Source organism: Meriones unguiculatus, chromosome 3, assembly GCF_030254825.1.
Source record: "Meriones unguiculatus strain TT.TT164.6M chromosome 3, Bangor_MerUng_6.1, whole genome shotgun sequence".
Lineage (NCBI taxonomy): Eukaryota > Metazoa > Chordata > Mammalia > Rodentia > Muridae > Meriones > Meriones unguiculatus.
The window spans coordinates 17,117,291-17,144,421 of record NC_083351.1 but is presented as its reverse complement, the minus strand read 5'-3'; the positions used below and the strand labels follow the sequence as shown (position 1 = coordinate 17,144,421).

General features: G+C 56.1%; 1 protein-coding gene across 3 annotated transcripts; it reads right to left on the bottom strand.

Moving 5' to 3' along the window:
* Positions 1-238: 238 nt before the first annotated feature.
* Positions 239-21,732, bottom strand: Ldlrap1 (low density lipoprotein receptor adaptor protein 1). Of its 3 annotated transcripts, none has more exons than XM_021643196.2 (9): positions 21,542-21,732; positions 12,926-13,068; positions 11,785-11,897; positions 9,798-9,912; positions 5,023-5,095; positions 4,611-4,694; positions 3,635-3,765; positions 2,439-2,470; positions 239-1,392 (listed from the first exon to the last, which is right to left on the bottom strand). In XM_021643196.2, the coding sequence occupies exons 1-9, from the start codon at positions 21,624-21,626 to the stop codon at positions 1,248-1,250; spliced, it is 921 nt and encodes a 306-aa protein (XP_021498871.1). In that variant the 5' UTR covers positions 21,627-21,732; the 3' UTR covers positions 239-1,247. The 3 variants fall into 3 exon arrangements, with proteins under 3 accessions (XP_021498871.1, XP_021498865.1, XP_021498879.1); XM_021643190.2 differs by having other exon boundaries at positions 2,439-2,473; positions 21,542-21,729; XM_021643204.2 differs by lacking the exon at positions 21,542-21,732 and adding an exon at positions 21,214-21,494 and having other exon boundaries at positions 2,439-2,473.
* Between the last annotated feature and the right edge of the window lie 5,399 nt (positions 21,733-27,131).

Below are 27,131 nucleotides of genomic sequence, written 5' to 3'. Positions count from 1 at the left end.
GCAGCCACAGGGAGAGGGGGTGACCACTGGGTCTGCCGGCCAGGAAAGGACAGCGAGACATTTCTAGAGCAGGACTCCCCCTTTCACCCGTGGGGTCAACAGACTTCAGAACACTCGCATCTTCCCAGAAGTCAGCAGCGCGGCAGCTCGCAGGGCACGGAGGCCTGCGCCAGCGCTGTGTGGAAAGGCACCAGATGGTTTGTTATGAAACACATTTTGGTCAGAAAATAGCTGGGGCTTTTTGGTTCCTGGGAGGACAACAGAGCTGGGGAGGAAGAGGCGTGGGCCGCGAGGTGGAGCGCAGACAGCAGCTTTGGTTTCAGATCTGGGTACTATTCTCCATTCCACCACCACCACCCCCCCACCCCCCCGCACGTGCCGCCTCAGTTTCCTTAGCTGTAAGATGGATGCAAACTGTTCTGTGCAACCCGGAGCAGGGCTTTGGTGTCGCCCCAGGAATTATGGGGAGAAAGAAGGCGGAGCACACATGAGGACGCACAGACAAAACAGAATGGCGGACCCAGCTTTGTCTGTTGGGGGCTCCTGAAAGCCATTCGGAGGTGGTCCCCAGGGTTGTGGTGACTCAAGAGTCATGGGCAGCTGGTACCGGAGGTCCCAGCGCTGTCAGGACCACCTGGGGGACTGGGGCCCTCTTGTGGAGGGAGAGCAGGAGGCACGCTCTACTCCCACAGCACCATCAAGAACAGCAAACCACTTCCATGTGTGACAGTTAAAGTGCAGAGCTGTGTGTGTCTTTGGTCAGGGGCTGCCTCTCTGAGAGCCTCTGCTGCTAGGCCCTGAGGAAGCCGAGCCCCAGGACCCCGGCTTCCCTGAAAGCCATGTCCCCTCCAGTGCACAAACAATGACAGGCCCTCACTGCCTGAGGAGTGAGGATGCCCCAGAGAAAAGGAACAAGGAATGCTTTGGTCATTGTCCTAACACCCACAGCAGGGAAGGGCACTGGCTCCAGGAAAGAGGCCAGGAGGCCAGGAGGCCAGGCCCCGCTCTGCCCACACCGTGAGTGCCTAATGCAAACCTGGTTTCCGAGCGTAAACCAGGAGTCGCTGACTGGCTACCCCAGGCATCTTGCTGCCTCTCTCCCTGCCTGACTGAGCAGCCCTCATCAGCAGGCTCTGCTGCCGCTGGCCAAAGGTGGCCGACGGCTCCTGGAGCTGGCTGCTCCGCTGCAGGTGGCTTTCGGTCCATCACATGTCAAGGGCGGTTGTGTCCTGCCGGGCCCCGGGCCCTCAGAAGTTGAAGAGGTCATCTTGATCGATGCCGCTGCTGTCAGGCTTGTCCCAGTCGGTGGGCGATAAGCACTGTGCATAATGGATGTCCTGGGCCGACAGTCCAGTGTCCAGGACTTGGGGGTTTGTCCGTGACTGTGCCAGCCTGGAAGGCAAAGCTGTGTAAGCCAAGCCACAGGGAGGGCTGGCGGGGGCTGAGAACAGGGATAGCCTGGCCAGCACTGGGCTGGAGGGGAGGCAATGTGAGTGGGAAAATAGCTGGACCCAAAGATCAGCAGGGGAGGTAGAGCCCCTGGAGACAGGATGCCCAGGAGGGCGAGAACTCTGAGGCAGGCCATGAACCCCTACTCTACCACAGGCCAGGGAATGTGCTGAGCCAGTTGTAGGAAGGAAGCGTTGAGCCATGAGAAGACTTGGCACAACCAGGGTCGGCATGGGCTTCCCAACAGTCACGCAGGAGGCAAGCTTACTGCCCACGAGAACCTGGAGAGGTCAGTGCGGGTAGCTCTGTCCTCAGGAGGGGCTCTTGAGGCGTGTCAATGCCTGGAGGGAGGCCTCTGAGAGCATTGCGGGGTGCCCAGGGCCAAGGGCTTATAATACACCATGATTTGCTTTTTGAAACTGATAATAAGGAGCCGGGACAAGTGCACATTCTGGAAAAGCAGGGGAAGCTGTTTTTCAAATGTGGGGAGAATCGGCCAGTGAAGCTGGGAAGGTGGGGCACAGGGCCCTGCTTCCTTGGGAAGCCCCTCACCTGCTGTCAGCCCCTGGCTGCAGCAAGAGGTGGCAGGGAGGAGGGAATCTGGAGGGCAAAGGCGCCAACCCTAAGCAAAGTCCCGAGGCAGAAGGCCTCTGAAGGTGCTGGACATCCAAAGGGGACGAGGAAGGCCTGGGGGTCCAGGGTGGAATCCTAGTAACTAGAGTGGCCCAGTCCTCTCCTGCAGCCTTCTTCATGACATGTTCCCAAGCTGGGCCTGCGCTCTGATTCACTGAAAAAGCATCTCACATGGCAGGTGCCTTGAAAGCTCTTTATTCCCAAGTAATAAGCTTCCTATCCCTGAAGGAACCCAAGCATTGCCATGTAGAATGCTACAGCGCTTATGTTCTCTGACAGAACAAAGGCCCAAGGGCAAAGGGAAGTCAGGTACAGCCCGAGGCCCACATCCCCAGCACAAACCCTCGGAGCATTACCTTGAAAATGCTTCATCCAGGCCATCATCCAGCTCCTTGGAAACAAGGCATGAAGTTAGAACTCTGAGTGGGGCCATGTTCCCCAAGGGAGCTACAGGGACCCAGGACCTGTATGTGTGTTGACAGAGGGTGCCTTTGGGAACTAGCCCAGGTGGACCTCAAGCTCGGGGCGCGGGTGATGGCGGAACATGCCTTGAATGCACTTTAATGCATTTGGGAGGCAGAGGCAGGCGGATTTCTGAGTTCAAGATCAGGGTTCCGGAACAGTGTCAGGGCTATATAGAGATTCTGTTTCAAAAACAAACAAACAAGGAAGGAAGGAAGGAAGGAGGGAGGGAGGGAGGGAGGGAGGGAGGAAGGAAGGAAGGAAGGAAGGAAGGAAGGAAGGAAGGAAGGAAGGAAGGAAAGAAGGAAGGAAGGAAGGAAGGAAGGGGAAGGGAAGGGAAAGGAGAAAGGAAAAGGGAAGAGAAAAGGGAAGGAAAGGAAAGGGAAAGGGAAAAGGAAAAAGGAAAAAAGGGAAAGGGAAAGAAGAAAGAGGAAAGCGGAAAGCAAAGCAAAGCAAAGCAATGCAAGCCGGGCTATGACAAGCGCAGGTGTCATCTGCAGTGGCTCATGGCCCAGAAGGCCACCTAGGACCGAGCAGAGTGAAGTTGGAGACTCTGCAGCTCGGGGGGGGGGGGGGGTTGGTCATTGTCATGTGCTGACGAGGACACTGACATCTGCAGTGTCTATGGGGCACTGGAATAATGCACACTGAAGCCGATCACCCAAATGAAAATTGGAATTAAAGGCCATTTGGGCTCCTTTGGGAGATGCTGTAGAAGGCCGCTGTCCTCACTGAGTAAAAAGGCTGACTTGGAGGTCAGGCATCGGCGTGAGTCCTGAGAGCCAGCGGCCGGGCTGAGCACTCAGACAGCTGAGAAGGGAGGGGTGCCAGGCACAAACCTGCCATGCCTAGAACAAGGGAGCCTTTGCTGGTCTGGGTGGGAGGAGTCACAGACACTCCGATTCAGAGTTGAGCATTGTGAGGAGGAGACAGCTGTGCGGGGAACCAGGCCTGTCGGGGACACAACCCTGGGTTCAGAGGGGACATTGTTCAGCCACTCTACCCAGGGCCTGGGTGCCGCTGGGCTGGTTCTGATCCTTCCACAGGCCCATAAGCATGGTGTCAGGGCCTGGACCTGACAGCCACTCACCCAGACCACACTGCTGTTGCCCAGTACTTGAGGCCGCAGCGTCTCGTCTACGTTGTTGGTGTTAGCGCTGACCGTGGACAATGGCGCCTTAGCCACCTCTTCCAAATCCAGCAGGTTCCCAGTGGCAACCACTATGAGGGGTCAGGTGGGGACATCAGGAGAGGATGTAGTGTACCTCTCCTCTGGCCTCTTCCGCGCGCACCCCAGGACCCCTGCACTACACTGGCCCTGACTAGCTCTTGGACTCTTTGTCCATCCAGATGTCCCTGTGAGGCTAGGCACAGTGGCACACGCCTTTAATGCCGGCACTCGGAACACGAAGGCAGGCAGATCTCTGTGAGTTCCACGTCAGCCTGGTCTACACAGCGAGTTCCAGGGCTGCCAGGGTTATGTAGAGAGACCCTGCCTCAAAAATCAAACAAACAAAAAACTCAACTGTGCCGGACGTAGGCCCCAGATTGCCTAGAGTGCCACTCTGACCCTTCCCACCTGGGGCTACAGGACCGTTGCCCACAGGGGAGAAGCTGTGGCCCCTGAGGGCAGACCTGGGACCTGCATACCCCTAACAGATGCTGAATGTCTGAAAGGGCACCAAGCGGTCTGGGACGTCTACCAGGCTGTGAGGAACACGGGAGCTCACACAGGTCATGCCTACATGCAGGGACAAGCCTGGGTAGGTGCATCAGAACAGCAACCCTCTCGACTACCTATGATGCATGTGTGCTGCTGATTTAACAGAACAAAAGGAAACAGCAGGAGCTCAGGAGGGGCGCACGCCTGTAGTCCCAGCCCTTGGAAGGCAGAGGCAGGTGGACCTCTGAGTTTGAGGCTAGCCTGGTCTACAGAGTGAGTCCAGGTAAGTCCAGGACAGCCAGGGCTCTATTACACAGAGAAACCCTGTCTGAGCTGGGGGAGCCCAGGGCCCCCTCAGGAGGGAAGGCCCAGATAGAAGACAGGCTCGGTGCCCAGGACTCACAGCTTTTCAACGAGGGGTTGCTGTCACGTCGGGTCGCTGGGACGTCTCCTCCGTCTTGGTTGGCTTTCTCCCTCTTCTCTTTCTCTGTGGGATCAAGCACACATGCTAAGGCCTCACAACAGCCACCGTCTCTATTAACCACGGTGGACAAGGCAGGCTGGTGTGCTCAGGGGCCATATGAGGTCATCACCCCGGTGGAGGAACCCCTTCCGAGTTTACTTAAGCCCAAACCCTCTGAAGACGGGGGAAGACAGCCTTTGCCCAGATGGGGAAACTGAGGCTTAGAGAGGAACAGGACCTCCTCAAAACCACAAACCTAGTAGGGGAAGAGGGTGGCGCGAGCTCAGGTCTGTCGTCTGGCCTGTGTCTGTCCCTGTTCACATCACTCACGAAGCCCAGGAGAAAGACTCACCTTCCTTGGACACCTGCCAAAACTCAAAGGCAACTTTGAAGGCCTGGGCTACCGTGAGGGTGACGGCCTGTGCCTGAAAAACAGGAAACGGGGTTGGGGATGGGTGCAGTGTCACCCAGCAAAAACAAGTATGAACGGGAGGGCGGGGGTACCCACCCCATGCCGGGCTCTGGGAGGCTTGAGGGGAAGGGGTCAGGGGGCATAGCGAAGCCACACCCCAGAGACGCAGTTACAGTCCAATGCAGCACCTCCTGTCCAGCCCCTCCAACAACAGCTATTTACCTCCGTTTTCTTTCCCTTCAGGCAAACCCAAACCAACTGTGAGGGCTAGTTCTTCCGGGAAGCCCTCCTGGGTTATCCGAATATTCCCTATGCTCACAGTGCCCTTGAACTAGACATGGAAAGCCAGGAGTGGAAAGGCCTAGCCACGCCTGTGGCCAGCCTAGGAGCGGGTGCCTTGGCGCCTGCTTCAAATCCCACTCACAGGCACCACCCCGCCTCCCCTCCTGGGACCAGCACAGGGCTCTCCTGCCCCGCCCACCTCCTTCTGGACTAGCTGACTCTATCTCACACGAGGTGAACGTCTCCCACAAGCGAGAGCTCAGACCCCGCCCTCAGATGGCAGCCACGGCCTCTGAGGTCCCAACTGTGGCACAGATCTGCTCCCGTCTCCTTTAGCCCCATCCCGGGGTGACCGGCCCGGCGCTGGGAGTGAGTGCATGCTCTCCAGAAGGGTAGCACACTCTTTCAACCGAACAAGTTCAGGCTTCAGCAGCTTCTACCAGACAACTCGATTTAATTGAGAAACAAAATTTGTAGCCACCACCTTCAGAACTCTTTACAGAAAAAAAAAAAAAAAATCAAAACCCCCAAACTGACTGATCTGCGCCAATTAAACTTCACGAAGTATAAAGTCTCATTTGAATGTCTCCGTCATTTACATTTTTGATGGAAGTACGGATGCTTTATGGTAAAACTTAAATATGGTAATTAAGTATGAAACTCTTTGCAGCTGTTTACAATTTAAGCTGTCACGTCTGAATCAAGTTTAATGGACCCAGTTACCATTGAGAATTGCCCATGAACTAAAAATATGGGCTAATTACCAGCCCAAGTCAGATCTCTAGACGCCGGAGCAAGGGCTGGTCACCCGTGTGGCGGGCCACGGGAACGCCATTACATCTGCCTTCGGGAACCCAGGTTACATAAATCTGGTCCACTTGCACGTATTCCTGGCCCTCTGCCCTGATGCCCAGCGCAGTAAGTCATGCTGAACGTATAACCCAAGCCGAGATGTGCAGGTGGCCGCATGTCTGGGGTGACCCGGCAGCTAAGAGTCACAGGAGCACTCGCAGACCTGCATTCCCGGGGCACCACACAGCCCTCCTGGGACCCCTGCTGTGGGTCTGTCCGTGTCCCTCCCAACCCTGCTCCCCTCGGCAGGCTATACCAATAAGTCAAAGAGGGGCAGTGTGCAGCCCAAAGCAGGCCCTGTGCTCACTATCAGCCTTGCCAGGGCTGACCTGGTTCCGTGTTAACCTCTGCACAAAGATTACTCCGGAACCCCAAGGTCCGTGTGGAGGAGATAGCCCCATCCCCTCTGGCAGACCGAAGTGGGGTGTCCAGGCCTCTGCTACATGGGGAGCCTAAACTCCACCTGCCCTTCTGAGCACGGAGGAGATGTGGTTGCTGAGCGGAGGCCTGTCACCCTCTGGTACATGAACCACTTCCTTGCAGTGATACTCTGGTCAGGCCAAAACAAGACCAGGAAAGGGGGTGCTCGGGCTGCACAGTGAGGAACCCGGAAGACATCCCTCTCTCCAAGCTTGTTGCTTAGAGCCAGCAAAGAGAGGCAGAGGCTCGGCGAGGGCCACGTTTGCAGGCTGGCTTCTGCAGGCCGGCCCTGCCTGGCGACCCGGTGCTGGGTCCTCGGGCCCTGCACACTTCAAGTTGCGCTTTTGCACTCAATCCCCAAGCTAGCTGCACTTGCTCCTCCCCTCTCTCACCCCAGCCTGGCACACTCCTGTTCACTGCTCTATTCATCCTTTAAGGCTCCCTAACCTTCAGGTCTGAGAACCTCCACCCTAGAGCCAAGCCCTAGACTCAGTGTCAAAGGCCCCCAGCCCCACTTTACAGATTCCCAGTGTGCACTGCAGAGCCTTGTCCACGAACTGGAGACAGCTGCCAGCAGGTGGGGAGAGCCAAGACCCCCAACTCACCCCTGCTTCTCCCTCAGATAACCATTAGGCTTGAAGGTCACCCTCACTGGTGGCCCTTGGAGCTGTGACCTTGGAGCCCTGGGAGGTACTTATACCACCCCAGAGTGGCTTGGCGACCGTGGGTGACAAAGAGTAGGGGTAGGTGGAGGACAGAGCACAGCCAGGCCATACAGAGAGACCAACAGCTGGCGTCCAGCAAGAGCCCTGACCCCCACCTGTGCAGCTAGGGCAGCTGGCTTTGGCAGGCTGTGTACAGCCCTCTGGCCCAGGCCTCCCTCTGCATGGCTGGGCCTGCTCCCTGTTCGGCCTCACTGCCAGAACCCCACCCCAGAAGAGAGCTGCTTCACGTGGTAACGCCCCTCCAGTGCCCACACTGTGGCGATGACCTAGGCCAGCAGCCCTGCCTGGTGCGGGCAGTGGGGAGGGAGAAGTGAACAATTGGGGGGCACAGTAAGTTTTATTTTAAGTCAATGCGGCCTCATTCATACCAAAGTCGCCTGGCTTCTGTGGGAACCAGGCCGTCATGGGAGACTCCACCACTGCTCAGGGCCCTGTAGGACCCCAGGTGGAATGACGGGCAAGGAGATAAGGCATGCAAAAGAAACGGGGCCTTTGGAACAATCCTCAGGTCATTGGGGTAACCCCTCATTCTGTTGATAGGTGAGCAGAGCAGGGCGGGGCGGGGCTCACCCAGCACATTGCCTGTCCCCACTCTCCTAGCTGTCCTCCACACAGCAACAGGGACGCACAGGTGGGATTAGCCTCAGGGTGTTGCGATGGGGAGGTAAGCCTGGCTTATCCAGTGGCCTTTATCACCACAGGGACCTGAGAGGATCCCAGGATGGACACTGTGCTGGTTTGAGTAAGAATGGCCCCCACAGGCCCATATGCCTTGTCATCAGGGAGCGGCACTATTTGAGAAGGATTAGGAGGTGTGGTTTGTTGGAGGAGGTGTGTCACTGGGGGTGGGCTTTGGCGTTTCAAAAGCCCACAATAGTAGGCCCAAGGTGGCCCTCTCTGTCATTGGATCAGGACCCAGCTCTCAGCTACTGCTCCAGCGCCTGCCTGCCTGCCTGCATATTGCCTGCTTCCCGCCATGATAACAGACTTCTGAACTGTAAGCAAGCCCCCAATTAAATGCTTCCTTTAGTAAGAGTTGCCTGGGGGGCTGGAGAGATGGTTAAGAGCACTGTCTGCTCTTCCAAAGGTCCTGGGTTCCATTCTCAGCAACCACATATGGCTCACAACCATCTATAATGAGACCTGGTACCCTCTTTTGGCATGCAGATAGAACATTGTATACACAATAAAGAAATAAATATTAAAAAAATAAAAAAGTTGCCTTGGCCATAGTGTCTCTTCACAGTGACTAAGACGGACGTGATATAGGAAGATGGTACCCAGCTGCCTCTGAACATGGAGGATGGGCCCGTGAGGCAAGGGCTGTTGTTAGTCTGTGAAGGTGCTCAAGAAGGTAGGAAAGAAGACGTGGTTCACTCCAGGGCACCTGGAGAAATGCACGTTCACTGGCCGATTAGCCAGTGCCTCTTCCCAGGCCCGGAAGAGGGCGAATCTACCCTGTCACTAAGTTTGTCATCATTTCTTCCCTCAGCCCTTGAAACGCATCTGATATTAGTAACCTGGGGGCCTCGAGACTGTGGGGCTCCCGGTGTGTCCTTTGATGGGGAAGGTAAGGGACTCATCTCCTGCCTCTGAGAAGCCTGGTCCTGGGAATCAGGCTCTGAACCGTCGACGGATGCAGACGCTGAGCCTCTGAACTGATCAGACACTGAGCCAGCTGACGTCAGAGGCCTGCTCACACTCAGCCCTCACGGGCCCCAGAAACCGAAGTGTCAACAACAAAGTCAGAGAAACAGAGTCCTCCCCTGTCGCAGCAAGGGCAGGAGACCACCAAGTTGTCATCATTCAACCCCATCAGGCGTGGCCAAGGGGCGCGGGCAGGAAGCTCTCAGCCTCTCAGCTGTGCAGAGGAGGGACTGTGAGCTCACAGCCTCGCTTTGCACCTGTCTGGCTGTGCCATCATAAGCAAGACTTCTGGGGTGTGTTCCTTCGTAATTAAAAGGCTTAAGGAAAAGCAACAGAGACCCTAACCGTTTCCACCTTCTGGGACCTCCCTGGAGACTAAACAAAAAGACACTTGGGAGCCCAGCTCCAAAATGGGCACAGAGGCGTTGCAAAGGAGACATCGGCCTCCCGAGTCCAGCCCCAGAGAGCCTAGTCCAGAGGATTCTCACTTTTACTTCCTACCGGGCGCTCCGGTTTCCCATTTCCAAAAACAATCCCTGCAAGGCCTGCACGCCCAGACTGTAGTAATGGCAGGAGTGTCGCAGCCTCAAGCCCAACCAATCGCATTACTGAGAGGAATACGCGCAGGCGCCGTGGCCTTGTCTGCCGGCAGCCAGACCATCCAGCTGGTCACAGTTACAGCCTCAGAGCTCTGTGCCCTCTCTCACCCACTTGAGATCCCCGGGGACTTCCCCCTGCTTTTAAGTCCCTGTCGCCTCCCCCACCCCCACCCCCACCCCCGCCACTGACCACTTTGCGCTTGGTGCAGAGGAAGGCATGACACTCCAGGTTCTCGTTGTGCTGGCTCTGGGCGATGTATGCAAACACCTTGTCGTGCATCTTGTCTGCTGTGCAGTAGGAGATCCTGAAAAGCAGGTGAGAAGCGTCACCCAGGCCTGCAAGGCGCCTCACCGCAGCCGGATATGCCTCCCCACCGGGCAAGCCTCTGCAGGTCTGGCCTCGGCCTCCTAAGCCCTCTACAGGGAGAGAGTCAGGCCAGGCAGGGGAGGTGGGGATAAGGAACGAAGGGAGCCTCTGCTTTCTCTCATGCCACGCCGAGCCCCACCCCTAACAGGAACATCTGCCCTCCAGGGGCTTCCACGGTTCTGGGTGGTCCTCAGAGCAGGGGTCCACTGGGACACAATGCTGCTGATAGAGGCAGGATGTGAACTCACAGCCACAATCCTGAAGGGTCTGTGCCAACTGGCTGGGAGGAGAAGCAAGACACTACGCTGCCTACCTCGGCCCTTCATAGTCTACGGCAGTGGATCTTAACCCTCCTGATGTTGCAACCTTTTAATTCAGTTCCTCATGTTGTGGTGACCCCAGTCATAAATTTTCCTTGCCACTTCATAACTGTTTTGCTACAGTTATGAACTGTAACGTAACTATCTGTGTTTTCTGTCTTAGACAACCCCTGTGAAAGGGTCGTTCGACCCCTCCCCAAAGAGGTCATGACCCACGGGTCAAGAATCACAGCCCTATACTAACCAGACACCAGGTGATATCTGGGACCATCTCCCAGGAGACCAGGACTATGAGAAAGACCTCCTGGAATTGTGGCCAGGGTCGGAGCCGGGGCTGGGGTGGGCTATGTAAAGATGACCCACCCAGGAGCCCCGTGAGGGGAGACATCAGCTTCCTCCGCCGCAAACAATGCCCTTTCTAGTTTCTACCCACAACCTCAGCGACCTGAGCCCTCGTCATCTGTTCTTCTGTTGTCTAACCCTTCCCTACTCCTGAGACTCAGTTAGGGGAGGGGCTGTGGCTCAGGGGCAGGACAGCTCAGCAGATTCATGGCTCACCCAGCTTTTATGACACCACTGATCACCCCCAGGAGGGAAGAAGTGGGTGCCATGTCCCCACATGCCTTTTCCATCCTAGGCAGCTGGCCTCCCGCTGACCATCCCTTGCTTCCGGAAAGCCATCAGCCAGATCCTACAAGGAGCCACCACCACTGCCAGGCTTTCCCAGGATTCCCCTGGAACACCCTCCTCCTTTTCCTTCTTGGGAAGCACTGTCTTCTATGTCCTGCCCTCCATTCCTTTCCAGACTGGACATGCCCAGAGGACAAGGCTAAGCAGGTACTTGGCAGTTTTGGCTAAGGGAAAGCAGGCAGGATCTGGACGGTGGGACAGAGGCAGCAGCTTGGAACTCTGGGAAATACTCCAGCACACCTATGCCCACCCCACCATGGCCTGGGACCTGGGCAGACAGATCTCCAGGTGGTATCCTGGACCCAGCTCAGCCTCTGCATCATGGTACAGTCTCAGGCCACTCCCTCTCTAGGCCTCAGGCTTCTCCTGGGATAACATGGATTTGGGCTGCCTTTCCCCAGTTTTGTACTCCTACACCTGACTAGATGAGAAAGAAGTGGGGTAGCCTGAGGCCCCTGGGGCTGGATCCTTCCTCCCTTGGGACCAGGGAGAAAGCATCTCCATTATTGCTCCAAACCTTGCATGAGGCCTCTCTGGGATGCTGAGCCAAAGAACGAGGGCTGAGCACTGTGTTCAAGGCAGAAAGAGCAGGCAGGCCTGCAGCTCTGTGCGCCCAGCCTGACAGAACAGCTGTGCCCACTGTCCCTGCCTCCCTGTGAGCTGCAGGTGACTCGCTAGCACTACTCTAACAGCAGGACCCGCCCCCAGCCCATTTTACAGATGAGGACAATTTGGCTCCAGAAAGAAAGCTGCAGAGCCCAGATTCAGAGTAGACGCCAGCCGCTCTCCACCAAGCATACCTATAAATGGACACGTTCTCAATGAGCTGGCTGGTGAGGCTGTCTGTCAGGATGATCCCCCGAGGCGACACCTTCAGTGTTACCTTCTGTAGTTTCTTTCCGCTGGCCTTGGCCTAGGGACACACAGGGGTCAGAGGAGCCTGCCTGGTGGGCCGAGTCTCACAGCTCTAAGGTCCCTTGGCACAGACAACAACCAGCACCCTTGTGCCGGCTGGCTAGTTTTTGTAAACTTCACGTAAGCTAGGATTGTCTGGGAAGAGAGAACCTCAATTAAGAAAACACCTTCATCAGACTGGCCTGTAGCGGCAAGTCCGTGGGGTAGCTCCTTGACGGGTGATTGATGTGGGAGGACCCAGTGCCCTGGGGGTGGGTAGGTCGTCCTGGACTGTACAGAAAAGCAGGCTGAGCAAGCTGTGAGGAGCAGGCCAGTGAGCTCCTTGGTCTCCGCTTCAGTTCTGCCCTGACTTCCCTCTCAGTGATAGGCCGTGACACAAGCTTAAGAGAGACAAATCCTTTCCTACCCAACCCATTTTCAGTCAGCGGTAACAGAAAGCAAACCAGGACAACCCTCCTGAGACACAAACGGACAGCCACGCCCACTGGCCCCTGATGCCCTGTGAGCACTGGCCCTCACAGGAGGGGATCAACAGTACCCCACCCCCATCCAGGAAGATGGGGACTCCCAGGGGAAGAGCTGGACTGGCCCAAGAGCATGTGGTGGGGGAGGGGCACTAAACAGCTCGCTGAAGTGCCGCCACAGCCCAGCACTGTGACCCCGAGACCCAGCTCCACCCACATGCCAGGGCCTGAGCAGCAGGTCAAGGCCACCCTAGGGAGTCCACTTAAAGGGGCCCACACTCGGAGGCAGGGAGAAGACTGTGGTGGGCAGTGGGAACACGGTAAATAGGGGACAACTTCCTTCCCTCCTTGGAGCTAGTGGCTCACCAGTAGCCCTGATGTGGGGACTCCAGGCTAGAAAGGCAGCCAAGGCCACGATGGCCTGAAGGGTGGGTGCTGACTGACACAAAGGCAATCTCCATAAATACCCCTGAGCGGGACACAGGAGACTCAGGGTGGGCCAGGTCCCACCCGGGAACAAGGGCAAGTGGGCAGCATCCTGTCCTCCCGTCTGGACACTCACGGTGGCCACGATCCTCTTGACTGCAGCTGCAGACAGCTCCTCGCCCTTGGGCCTCTCCACCAGCGTCATGCCAAGGTACTTGAGGCTGAAAATCATGCCCTCCAGCAGCGTCTCCCGAGTGTCTGTCCAGTTCTCCGGCAACTCTAGCACAGGACAGGCAGCCCTCAGTCGGCTGAGCAGGCCTGGCTCTCTCTCTGCCCCCTCAGCACAATGGGGGCCCATCCTCACTTTCACTGTTCTCTCCCAGACGCCTGAGCACCCTCACATACTCTGTCCCCATTCACCCTCAGGACACCCACAACCTGCCACACACACACTGCAGACAGCTGCTCCGAAGACCAGCAAGCCAAACAAGTCACAGAGTCAGTCTATGGCATCATCCCATGAGCCCAAACTCTGTCATGCTGAGGGCGAATGGTCCCACCTCCTCACCGAGTCCTAAGCCCGATTCTCTGAGGAGAAGATTATCACAGATGACAGATAAGGAAACTGAGGCTCAGGGGCTGAAGGCATGGGCCAACAACCACCATGGTAAACACAGGCAGACTTAGCCGCCGGCTGGTCCATTCTAGCCCACACTTGCTTTAGAGACGGGTAGTCTGGGAGTGAGCACCAGCAGAGATACAGAGGAGGAACTAGGGTTAGTTAAATGAAGTCACCAAGAAGGAGGGGTGAGCCTGGGTTGAGAGAGGGGGCAGGGGCGAGTTGGGGAGGGTGCCAACTGGTCCACATGCGGGAAGGAAGTGCTGAGGACCAGGAGGCGGGGAAGTGCAGACCCTAAGGGAAGGTTTAGGCATCCCACCATTCTTCCTTGGAACTGAGGCCAAGGGCACCATCACAGCAGCCACGCTCTCTTGAGAGATGGAGGTCCGTGGGATGAGCACACAGCTGTGCTGGGGACCCTCCTGTCATCCCGCGGATGCTGCACCCATGGATGCTCATGTGACTGTGGCATTCCACACAAAAGTGCTCTGTCTTCCCCACCAGCTACGATGGAAAGGTCATGACACAAGCTTAGGACCTCTTGCACTGTCAGGAGCAGGTGGAATCCTGGGCTCAAGGGACACTACCATGCCCCTGGCCCCTCTGGATTCCCTGTTGCCTTCCTTGCCCGTGTCCCCGAGCCTTGGGGTCCAGTGGCTCTGTCACTTCCTCCATATGGCTCGAGGCTCAGGATCCGCGTTGAGCAAGACACTGTCCCTCACTGACACTGTGTGTTCGTGGGTAGGGGTAGGAGGGGACCTGTAAGTATTACCCCTCCCCTCAGACCAGGTGAGCAGCGGCTTTGCTCTTTGGTCCCCCAGAGCCTGGCACACAGCTGGCACTCGGTGTTTTCTGAGTGTAGCAATGTCAGGTCCTGAACACCCTCAGCCCCAGCTATGGCTGACACCCTGCCCTTTGGGCCTCATCCCCAACGTAAGGCCGGGCCCCAACTCAGATGACCCTAAAGCCCAACGTGGTACCTACAAAAGGGAGCGGAGAGTCCGAGTGTGCACAGCCTGGGTCAGGCAATGAGGACCCCGGAACAACTCCCTGCCCTGGAAAAAACCACGGTGCTAACTCCAGGACAAGCAGAGCCGCCACGTCAGACAACGGTGCAGCCGGAGTGGCCTTGCAGGACTTTCACGTCCATTCTACAGCTGGGGGGGGGGGACTGGACTTGCCCATGCTCCTGACCACTGGACCACACAACTCGCCAAGAGGTAAACTGCCTCCATTTTAACCAAAGGTCAGAGGTTCTTAGGTATTTCCTAATAACGGACACTGCCGCTTCTTCATAGACCAAGATACCCAGCCCACCACCTCCAACCTGAGACACTTCCCATGCCCAATGCCTGTGTCCTTGGCAGACATTGCTAATGGACAGCAGTGCCTCCCTGGTTCTCAACTATGGCCTCAGGCAGGCAATACTAATCAATCAGGAGTGACCTTTTCTCATTAGCCATCCCTGCCTTAAGGCAAACATCCTTTCCCCTATCTCTGGGTCCCACTCTCCCATTTCCTCTGGCTCAGCCCTTTCCTGGCCCCTGTCCAAAGCCACTTCCGCTCACTCCATTCCAAAGGGCCAAAGCTTGCCAAGGTCACCGGCCATCTCTTTGCTGTCAAAACATTCTCTCCTCCTTGACCTCAAATGCTTGACATTTTTTTTTACATTCCTCCTTCCCTGATCTGACCTTTCTCTATGTATGGCACTGCCTCCTCCTGCCCTGGCTGCCAGGACCAGCCTCGGGGACCCTCTACCCAACCCTTTGCTTGACACAGGATACCAATGAAGCCCAGAAAGGTATAGGGCCTGTGCTAGATCACACAGCAAGTCAGGGGAGATGCCCGCAATAATAGCTGGGGTGTTTGAAAGCTCCTCCCTTCTCTCCAAACCCGTGTGCGTGCGAGCGCGCACGCGCACAGGCACACGTGCACACGCACGCACCCCACAAGCTCCCACCACGCAGTGCAACATCTATCTTCTCAATATCCCAAATGTTCTTCCCCGCACAGGGTGGCTGTGCCCTCCTCAGGAAGAGGCAGGAGGATTCTAAGCCAGTGGCCAGTCTAAATTACACCTTGAGATCTTGTATCAGAACCAAACCTTTAGCCCCAGCACTTAGGAAGCAGAGGCAGCTGGATCTCTATGAGTCTGGGGCCAGCCTGGTCTACACGGTGAGTTCCAGGACAGCCGGGGCTACATGGCGATCCACCCCAGTGGTTAAGAGCAAGGGCCTTAGTTTGCTCCTCTGACTGACCCTGAGTGAGAGCTCCATGAGCCTCAGTTTCCTCATCCATAAAGTGTGTGTGTGTGTGGGGGTGCTCTGGGGGTGCTGTTTCGTTGGTAGAGTGCTTGCTTAGCATGCATGAAGCCCTGGGCTCTGCCCCCAGCGCTGCATAAGCCAGGTGTTGGTGGCACATGCCTGTAATCCTAGTATGTGGGAAGTGGAGGCAGGAGGATCCCAAGTTTAAGGTCATCCTTGACTCTACGGCCAGCCAGAGGCCAGCCTGGCATATGTAAGGCTGTCTCAAAAAGGGAAATAAAAATGAACTGGGGGCTGAGAGATGACTCAGCAGTTAAGAGTGCTGCGGCTGAAGCTGCTGACGAAGAAGACAAGGTTTGGTTAGAGAGTGCACAGCTGCTTCTAACTCCAGCCCGAGGGGCTTCCCCTACCCCTGGCTTCTATGGGAACCTGACTCGCGTGCGTGCATACACGCATGCATGCATTATTAAATTAAGAAAAAAAGCACCTAAAAAGCAAATAAAGAGAGGGTGTGGTGGCACATGCCCCAAATCCCAGTAGGTGGGCTTGAGGCCAGCCTGGTCTACATAGTGACATAGTGAGTTCCAGGCCAGCTCCGGCTACATGGTGAGGCTGTCTCAAAGATAGAATAGAATAGATAACGCAACCCTCCTGGGCTCACCAGGCTGCTTAGACTGTGCGTAAAATAATGAGACACGGTGTAATGAAGAGGCTGAGAGCCAGGCCCTGGGCAGGTACCCGCAGGCTTTCTCGGTCCTGGCTGAGGCTGCGGCTGTCTGTGCCTTGAGCGGGGCCTCGGCTGATTCTTCCCACGGCAGCAACACCTGATGCCCAGCACTGCCTCGGCCTGCCTTTCTTCAAAGGCCCAGCCCTCAGGCCTGTCCCCAGGCCTGCCTGCCCCTGCGGGCCACCCTCCTTCTCCTGGGCTTCTAGACACGTGACTTGCTCTTCACTGAGGCCGGAGGCCTCTGGCGCCCACAACTTCCCCAAGAAAGAGCATCGAGACAAACAGACCAGTGTGGTCTCTTACCACCAGACACCACAAACAGCAAGGAGGCAGGGCTGCACCCCTTCCCAGGCAGGGCCCCCAGAGGCCCCTGGGCAAATACGAGCCTGCGCCCTAAGCCTTATTCCTGCCGAGTTATTTTCAGCCCTGTGGTGGGTAATGACAACGCTATTTTCACTTTGTCATTTTACAGATGACTCGCAGTGGGAGTTGGCTGGGGACAGAGCACATGTCCGGTCTAGCTTCGGCTGGCACCCTGCGGCCCTTCCTTGTTAAGGCCCCCAAGAGGAGCTAGGCTCCTGCCCTGCCCCTCATCACCTGGAGGCTTGGCTGGGTGGTGTCTGAACATCAGAGCTGCAGCCAATCCGCGGGTGCGGCGAATGTAAGCCTTGCCCAGGGCCCCAGCCTGGTTCCCCAACCCACCAGGGGTACCTTGGAAGCTGCAGGGACAATGAAGCAGGGGACCTCAACCTGGCCCTGACGGGGCATGGCCACCTTTGACAAATTCCGCATGTGGCTCTCAGAACATTCAAAGCAGGTCTCAGAATGTGAAAAGGACTAAGAGCAAGGGGGGCATTCAGTACTCAGGAGGCAGCGGCAGGTGGATTTCTGAGTTCTGGGGCAGCCAGGGTTACACAGAGAAAACCTGTCTCAACCTCCTCTCAAAAAAAAAAAAAAAAAAAAAAAAAAAACCTAAGCCTAAGCCAATTTCAGAAGTTCTGGCCACCAAGACTGTTCTCAAAAGTGAATAACTGGTTGTTACCACAGCCAGAACTTCCTCATATACCAGAAGAAAAAATAATAATAAAATAAAGAGATTCAGTCCCTCCGCCTCAACCTCCCTGCACCTCAGTCTCCTTGCTTTGAAATGGGTAACAGTAACCGCTCCGTGGGGCTGTCATGAGGACACATGAGATGAGATGAGATGAGCTGAGCTCACACATGACCCTGCCCAGCACACGCCGTACAGACCAACCACTGTCTCTGTCACCCAGCAGGCACAAAGGGCTTCAATGCACACGTGGCAGCCTGCTGAGTTTATGGGGAGTCACTATGTCACAGCTCAGGCAAGAAATACAACCAAGGGCCCCAAGTGACAGCCCTGAGTCTCAAGCCCCACACCCCATTTGGCAACCAGCAAACCCCTTCCCACGCAAGGCGGGGTGACCTGACTCCTCAAACATCCTGCCCCTCCCTCAGTAAGCAGACGAAGGGGACCCTCTAGTTCAGTGTCCCCCAGGCCTGCCGTTCTGCTTTGTTCTTCCCACGTTTTCCCTCCTTGGGCTTACCTGTGCCTTCCAGGTCACCTTCTCAAGAGAGGTGGCTGCCAGCGCCTATCACCCGGACCCCCTCTCTGCAGAACACTTCCTGGCTGACACATGACACCAGCGCCTGCCATGCTCTCTGCAGCCTGGCGGCTAGAGGTTGTAGATGGGACTATGGTCTCCACGTACAACAGCTGCCACATCTGTGGCCATAGCCATTTAGGAGCAAGACAGCTCAGTGCTGACTCTACCCTGAGGGACCCCTGAACTCTGGGGCCACCCCAACGTCCACTACGGAGCTTGCCTTCCCTTCTCAGCTATCCTGGGCAAGCCTCCCATGTCTCAACGGCCACTTCCAGAAGAGAACACCCCACCTGAAAAGGCTGCCCCTTTGAGGTTTTATCTAATCTCGAGCATCCTACTCGAGTCCCAGCAAGTATCCGTGGCCTTCTTCTGTCCCTTCCTCCACCAGAACTGAGAGCCAGTCACACTGCGAGCTATCAGGGGACACAGTCAGACACTGCCCACCGCTGTCACAGGTATGGACATTGTTTTGTTTTGTTTTGTTTTGTTTTTCCATTTTGGAGACAGGTTATCTCTACTACGTGGCTCTGGCTGTCTTGCAACTGGCTGGTAACCAGGCTGACCTGGAACTCATGCCTCAGCCTCCCCAGTGCTGGGATTAAAGGATTAAGCCCAGCAGTACTCACATTCCTATGGGTAAATATGATCAGACGCCCATGTCAAGCTACGAATTACCTTTCCTGGGAGGGGTGCCTTATATTCCTTTATCTTTTCTCTTTGGGTTCTCTGACTGCCGAGCACAACTCATAAAGGAATCTGAGGGTCAAAGTGACCCCAGGACCTTTAGGAAGGATACCACTGAGCAGGGGGCTGGGGCTTCTTAACCAGGGGCTGAGATAAGATCTTTCGGCCAGGTAGTGATGCACCCCTTTGATCCCAGAACTGAGGTTAAGGCCAGCCTGGTCTACTGAGTGAGTTCCCAGACAAGCAGGGTACCCAGAGAAACCCTGCCTCAAACAAAACAAACCAAAAGATCTTTACTGTCCCCAGAGAGACAGAGAAAGTGGCCATGAGGAGAGCCCTCTTTCCAGGTTGGCCGGAAAGCCAGTGGCTCGGGCCCCCAGCAGCTCTGCCCTCATGCAAGCTGTAACTCCCCTCCAGGCTCCTCTCTCTCAGCAGGGGCTGGTTCCAACCAGAATCCCCAGCTTAGGTTTGGCCTTAGCACGTATGTGGGGATGAAGAGCCCTCACGCCACCATGTGCGAGCAGAGGTCACAGGGCAACCTTTGGGAACTCAGGTCCTCCGGGTTTGAGAGCACATTCATTTTCCCGTCTAACAGGCTCTGGCCTTTGATCTTGAAAGCTAGACCCAAAGACTGGCTAGGTCCCAACCTCTCATGCGGCATACACCCAAGGCCTTTCTCTCTAACCTGTGTCCACACTGGTCCTGGTTTGGCAGCCAGCCAAACCTGGAGTGGAGCCTGGCCCTGGCTCTCCCAATAGCCAGAAAACCCAAGGTATGTGGCTAAGATCCCTGGGCTGGGAAACCTCTGCCTCAGTGACTCCATGCCTGGAGCCACTGCCTTCAGCTCCCTGTCCGTTATCTCTAAAATGGGTCTGAAGATAAGAAGCCCAAGCTTTGTCACCTCCCAGCAGCCAATGAGCTAACAGAAGGCTAACACCGGAGACAGAAGCCAGGGCGAGCAATTCATTGAGGCCACCTCTGGACAAGTAAAGCACACACTGACACTCCCACAAAAGTTCCTGGCAACCACTACTCTTCCAGGCAAAGTGAGATTATGAACTTGACACTTAACCAAAGATAGGCCAGGCTTCTGAGGAGCTCATTCTGAGAGCAGGGCTTTGAGAGGGGCAGGGAGAGGCTGGCTGCTTCCTTCCAGGGCACAGACGGGCAAGGGCTGCCAGGCCCCACCTCTGGGCTGGCCAAACCTGGTAAGAATCAGGTTGAGCTTCGAAGACATGGTCACCCTGGTGTATACCTTTAATTCCAGCGCTGGGGGAGACAGAGGCACAAAGCCCACCTGCTCTACTTAGCAAGTTCCAGGTCAGCCTGGGCTTCACGAGGCCTTACACCCAACCTGGATAATGCATTAGCAACATCTTAACACCTAGCCCAGGCTGACCTCAAACTCACTATCTGGACTTTTTTTTTTGGGGGGGGGGGATGACCTCAAACTTCTGACCCTCAGGCTTGCACCTCCCTAGTGCTGGGATTATTACAGACACCTGCCACTGCACGGGGTTTTGTGAAGTACTGATGCTGGGACCAAGAACGCAGTACCAAGGGCATCCGGCCAGCTAGGCAAGCACCCTACCAAACACACCACACACATCACAGCAACATGGGAATTTTATCCCCACTTTGCAGGCTGGGGAAACAAAATCATGAAGAACAAGTGACCCGCCTTAGACTGGAGAGGGAAGGGAAACCCGCTCCCCTAGAGCCATCTCTGCTTCCTGGCTCCCTCCCTCCCCTTCAGACCTCTTCCCCACCCTTCTCCTCCTTGTCCCAGGAGAAAACCACAGGGTTCATCCACTGGAAGGGAACATCATGCTCAGAAGTCCTGGTCACATCCCACGAATTTCTGAAGGGTTATTTTGGGAGTCAGTAAGAGTGGAAGATGGTACATGCCCTGCCCGTGGGGCCTCTGACCCCACCCCCACCAGTAAGGCACCAGCTCACGTTCCCAATGCCAGGCAGGGCTAGGAGGAGCCCACAACTGGAATACCACAGGGGGAGAAAGGAGGGGCAGGGCGGGCTCCCGAGGCCCAGACACGCTGGCGCTTCGGGGACCAGGGAACTCGGGCTCCCCTGGTGGAGCGGGCAAGGCTAGGTGCTGGCAAGAAGCTGCGGGCGGGGTGGGGGGTACTGTTAGTGAGAGAGGCGGGGGGTTGGGAGAGTGGGAGGGACCCAGGTGGGTGGCAGGTGAGGGTGTGCCGGAGTCCAGGAGCTTTGGCTTCACATCAGGAAGGCCTGAGTGATCCCATTCGAACGAACGACTTCCGAATGGGAGGGACCTGAGCTAGGTTTCTCAGGCCTCAGGGGAGGGTGCCAGGTGACGGCTCCCAGAGTAACCCGAGAGGTGGTGAGGGGGGAGGCTCCTCTCCGCCTTTCCAGACACCCGGGGGAAGTGGCAGCGAGTCTGAGTCTGCCTTTTACCTAGGTGCCCAGGGACTTGGACAACCCCCAAGAGAAGGTACGAGGAAAACAGGCTTTGAAAATAACCTGGACGCCAGCCTCGCCACCTGGCCGCGTCCAGAAGAAGCGGGGACCTCGGGTGGCACCCAGGCTGGGCTCGCCGCTCGGAGCAGGGACCTGCGGGACTCGGCGTCCGATGGGAACCCCGTGGGCTGAGCTGGGGCGGGTGGAGAGGCTCTGGGCGTCCTCACCGCGCCGCACCTGAGGACCCCGAGTTCCGCCCGCTCCCGGCCGAACCGCCCCAGACGCGGCCCGACATGACCCCCGGGGACCGGCCGCGCGGGGCGGGACGAGGCCGCCGGTCCACCTCGGCCCCAAGCTCAGCGGAGGCCCGACCCGGGGCGCACACACTCACTGCGGTGCCGGCCGCCCGCCCAGCTCTGCTTAGCCAGACTGGGGCTCCGGATCAGCGCGCGCCCCGCAGACTTGAGCGCGTCCATGGCCCGCTCCGGTCACCGCCGCCGCTGACGCTGCTGCCGCCGCCAAAACTCCTCCAGGAAAACTTTCCGCCGGGCCAGGCGGCGCGCGCCCGCCGCGCTCCTCCCCCGCCCTTCCCGCGACGTCTGAGGGCGTGGTCAGAGGGTGGTCACGCCCCCATGGGTACGCCCCCCCCGTGACACGCCCCCGATCGCGACCCCCGCCCCTCCCAGGCCGATAGCTGCTCCGCGGCTGCACTGTTGCGTTGCGTTCTTAGCCCAAGGGCCCACCAGGGCTCCCGCCCCCAAGCTAGAGGATCCCATGGCCGTCCAGACAGCTAACAGACTAAAAGGCACCTGGAGACCATTTCGCAGATGGGGAGAGTGAGGGCCAGACCCGTCAAGGGTCTTGTTCAAAAATAAGAGAAAGAAAAGTGGAAGATGGGAGGGAGATGGCTCAGTGAATGAAGGCACGCGCTACCGAGCTTGATTATGGTCCGGGAGACCCCGTCGTCGTGGAAGAAAGGAACCAACTCCTGCAGATCGTCCCCTGACTTCCAGGCGCTAACAATGGAACCCACATGCCCTTCCCCAGTGTATACACACACAAAATAAATGTAAAGAGTTAATTTAACTAAGGCGGCGCAGGGGCGCATGCCCGTAATCCCAGCACTCAGGGAGACAGAGGCAGGCCGATCTCTGTGAGTTCGAGGCCAGCCTTGTCTACAGATTGCGTTCCAGGACAGCCAAAATTACACCCAGGGAAACCCTGTCTCGAAAACCGAAAACAAGAACTAACAGTCTCAGGGACAATGCAGCCTTCCTCTGACTCAGGCTTGTTGTATGACCCCATGCTGTCCTTCCCTTCTCTGAGTCATGGTATCTGTCACACGAAGCTGATCCTATTTCTAGTAAATCCACTTAGCTTAGGCAGACGCTCTATAACCTTGCTCCGGCCCCTGCCTGCTTCCAAGGCGGCACACCTGTTCCAACTCCAGGAAGCTAGCAGTGTGACTCTAGAGCCAGCTGCCATGGCTTATACCTGTAATCCCAGCACTCGGGGAACTGAGGCAGGGGCATTCCTGCAAACTCCAAGACGTGCTGGGGTACAGAGTAAAACTTTACCTGAAAAAAATCCAAATCACAAAGAATTCCAACCACAAAAACCCTGATCCTTGCTTCCCACTGTACCCAAAAAGCTGATGCGGGCAGGGGCAGAGGACATCCCAGGCAGGTGCTCAGTTACCTGTCATTATCTGGGCTTCAGCTGCGCAGCTGCGACTTCTGGCTGGTTTCAGAAGCCCGCAGGCCTCTCCTGGAGGGGAGACAGAAGTGCTGTGTGTTCTGGCTGCTGGGGGAGGCCTGGCTCACATTCCACTCTCTAAACCCTTCTGTCTGTCCCAAGAGCTCAGCTTGAGCGAAAGGTGCAGCCAGCCACTGACACACCTGGGGTTCTGAGAGTCAAGACGGTGCCCCAGTGGGAGCCCGTCTGTCCTCGTGGCGGGCATGGTCTGGCTGTTCTGAGCGTCATCTGCAAAGGAGGCAATACGACCTCTTCTGTGGGGCTGTCCTGTGGGACTGGAATTAGAGGAGATAAACCCTGCCCTCAAAAAATAAAAATAAAAAATCCACCTGCTTCCTCCAAGAAGCCCTCCTGGACCACCACCTCTGGGTTATATTTCTCCCCGTGGGCTCCCATCGCTTTAAACTTGGAGCATTTTAATGCTGTCCTGTTACTTCCCCAGCATTAGGTAGAGGTCATGTCCCCAAGGGCACAAAGGTTTTCTGATTCTTCCCCCCAACACACACCATGCACCTAAGGAAGGTACAAGGGGGGTCGGAAGGCTGTCATCAGGAAGGGCTGTCTTTTCCTCCTCCTGCCCTCTCCTCGCCCCAGCCATCACCCACACCAGGCTGGCTGTCCCCTCAGAAGGCAGCGGCAGTGGGGAGGTTGGTGACAGAGCTGAGACCCCAGCTTTCCTGTCCAGGGTCAGCTCTATCCCAGAACAGCAGAGAGGGTTTGGGAACCCCAGCTTTTCTGTCCAGGGTCAGCTCTATCCCAGAACAGCAGAGAGGGTTTGGGAACCCGGCAGGGGGAAAACAGTCACCAGGGTCAGGAGCCCCAGAACAGTGGTGGTGTCTGGCTGGTAGGGGAGACATATGGACGTGGCAATCAGGCCCGCCCAGGGACTCTGTGTGGGCAGCGAAGACTGTTTAGCAGCTTTGCGACCTTCCGGAGGTGACATGCTGGGAGCTGTCAGGCATGCATCCCCTGCCGAGAGACCGGCTGCTGGGGGCCCTTCTGTTGCTGCGGGGAGAGAGGAGCAGCGACAGAAGGTCAGAGCTGCAAGGGGTCCCCCGCTGCAGTCACTGTGCCCAAAGCCACATTTCACAGGTGAGGAAGCCGAGGCCCAGAGAGGAGCAGGCGCTTGCCCAAGGTCGCACAGCAGGCTGGGACCAGCAGCCCGGGCGCTAGGCCTCTCACCCGAGGTACTGGGGCGCCACAGGACGGGGCCAGGGAAAGCACACCGAAGACAAGGCTTTGAGGCGACTCTCTGCTTGGGGTCCTAGTGCTGTTTTTTAGGTAGGGTCTCCTGTCACTCCCTACTGGCCTCTGTCTCCCCTACCTGGCGGAATAGACATGCTGGTAATCCTCTTGCCTCCACCTCCAAAGTGCCAGAATTTATAGGGACGCCCCCCTCATGACAGGGACACATGATGCTGTGGGTTGAACTTAGAGCCTCCTGCACGCTAGAGCAAGCATCTTAGCAGCTACATCTCCAGACATCCAGACTTCTGGATTTTTTGGTTGTTTTTTTTTTTTTTTTTTTTGAGGGGGGTGTTTTGTTTTCTATCTATCTATTTATTTATTTGTTTGTTTGTTTATTTTTGAGATTCAGTCTCATCACTATGTACTTCTGCCTGTCCTGAAACTCAGGAAGCAGACCAGGCTAGCCTCAAACTCACAGAGATCCGCCTGCCTCTGCCTCCCTGAGCCCTGGGACCACAGGCGTGGGTCACCCCATATCTGTTTGTTTGTTTGTTTTAACTTATCTAATTCTACAATGACTGTGAGTCCCTTAGTAATAACAACAAAAAAAAAAAAAATCAATGATGTGGCAAAGGGATGCCTCCAGGGGATGCCTCCAGGAGCTTCTCATTTTAGTCTCGGTTTTTTTTCTCCTGACCTGACGAGTTCTCACCAGAACTCTGCTGAGAGCGCATAGGTCAAGCTGGCTGGGCGGTTAGCAGTGACTGAGACAGAAGCCAGGGCCCCGGGCAGGAAGCCAGAGTCTTGCTCAATCCCTAGAACCCACGAAATGGAAGAAAAAAAATGGACTTTTCCAAGCTGTCCTTCAACCTCCGTACCCACCCCTCACCACCCACATGCTGCCCCCGAGGAAAATGAATAAGTAAAATGTAATAATAAAAAATATAAATAAATAAATAAATAAAACCCTTTACTCTTTTTTTTGCTTCCCTGAGTCAGCCCTCCACCTGCTGTGCCCATGTCACCAGGGCCTGGAGCAGGTCAACCTAGAAGACGCCAGCATGAGCTTGACCTTTGGCAAAAAAAAAAAAAAAAACACCTTTAACTACAGTGGGCCATGGTTTCCTCAAATGTGTCAAGCTGGTGCGATGGGGTGGGCATTTCTGTTGGACAGTATTAGAAGGTGGGCTCTCCGGCAGGCGAGTGTCATGGAGACCGCTCTGGTGTGTGGTGTGTGTGAGTGAGGACTAAGGCCCTGTGCTTTTGAGAACCCATGTTGGACCTGAGCTGTTTCTAAGCCTCACACATGGACAGAGGAAGTGGAGAATCTATCTCACGGGGTGGGCGGAGGGACGGAAGAGTAACTCCTGGAGTTTTCAGATCGTGCCCCTCTATGCTGGAGTCTGTGCAGTGCCCAGGGTCACGCTAAACCCGCTCTCCTTGCTGGACCAAGGATGAAGGTGAAACTGGTGGCTCTTGTGTCCTTGGCTCTGTGAAAGGGAGAGCTCTGGAAACTAGAACTTCCTCCTCTTCCCCCGATGACCTGGCACACCTGGACTGCGTGTGCGGGCTGGCCTCACCTCAGCTACCCGAGCCACCCCGAGGGGAATCTAAGCTACTGGGAAACGGGTAAGTGGTTCAGGAGGAGCCTGTCCTTTCACAGCTCCGACCTTTAACCTGCCTGCTTGCTCACCCGGTCCCTCCTCCCAGCTCACAGGGCTTCATCTAAATGAAGTCCTCATGCTCCCAGGGTCCCCTGGAGCCACTGGGGAGCCCCTGGAGGTGCCCACAACCCAGCCAAGGACATCCTGTTTCTCTGTTCTCTGACACATCTTACAGGTCAGGGTTCTCTGCAGCCGGAGGAATGGCAGGGTCTGGAGGGTCTGGGGAGGTGCCCCTCAGGAACCCTACCCCGCCCACCCCACCTGCTGTCCCCAGGGAACCCTGCAGCTGCCTCCTCCCAGCGTGGACAGCCTGTGGAGATCTCAGGCTGCAGAGCCACTGAGCTAATTAAGAATGACAAAGCACTGTGTAATTGCCAGGGACTGATGAGTCCCCTGCCTCTTCCTGCCCTCCTTCTCCGGCCCTCCCTGAAGGGCTGTGTCAGGAGACCGGAGGCTGCCCGCCTCTGCCTCCCCCTTGCAGGAGGACACTGAGCAAGCAGCTCAGTCTGATTGTCTTAAATTGGCTCCGCCACACACACACACACACACACACACACACACACACACACACACCACCCCGTGCCATCTGCTGAGTCCTTGACCTTGTGGGAAGAGCAGGAGGAAAAACAAGGTTTGGGGTCTCCAGAGGCTTGGCAAAGCTTTGGGGCTCAGCCCCACTCAGCAGCTGTACAACCTCAGGCAGGCCACCTGCCTCCTCGAGCAGGCTCTTCCATATGCTGTGGAAAGTGTTGGAAGCACCTGTCTCTAATCAATAGAGCCCTATTCGTCGGAGGGGCTGAGGACCACCTCAGGGCGGGGGCTTGTGAGCAGGTGGGGAAGGATTTGTGTCTAATAAGCCTTATAATAAAGACATTAGGTTTTGGGAGATCTCCCTCCAACGAATTTTTCTTGTATTTTTAAAAATATTCATCTGTGGTGGATTAGAAATTTTTCCTTTCTTTCTTTCTTTCTTTCTTTCTTTCTTTCTTTCTTTCTTTCTAACAGGCCACATCCACCTTTTCCAAACTGCAGCATGGTATTCTATTTACAGCGTTTGCGCTCAAGAACTGCCCATTCAAGTCACAAAAATAAAATAAAATTAAATTTAAAAAGCCCCCCACACACACACAAACACACGCACATAAAAGATCAACACGTGTGCTTATATGATTGATGTCAGGTATCTCCATCAATTTCTCAACATTTTTATTAAAAATGTTTACTTATTTATTATTTATTTTATGTGTGCAGGTGGATTAGTACATGTCATGGTATGTGCATGGAGGGGTCCGAGCTCTCCTACCACCATGTGGGCCGGGGAATTGAACTCAGGTCATCAGGCTTGGCTGCAAGTGTCCTTATCCAATACGCCCT

Excerpts from the sequence above, each read along its gene's own strand:
- Ldlrap1 (XM_021643190.2), bottom strand. The coding sequence starts at position 21,626 with ATGGACGCGCTCAAGTCTGCGGGGCGCGCGCTGATCCGGAGCCCCAGT. Across the intron at positions 13,069-21,541 it reads GGCGGGCGGCCGGCACCGCA|AGTTGCCGGAGAACTGGACA; the intron begins GTGAGTGTGTGC and ends GTCCTGTGCTAG. Across the intron at positions 1,393-2,438 it reads CTGGATGAAGCATTTTCAAG|GCTGGCACAGTCACGGACAA; the intron begins GTAATGCTCCGA and ends TTTGCCTTCCAG.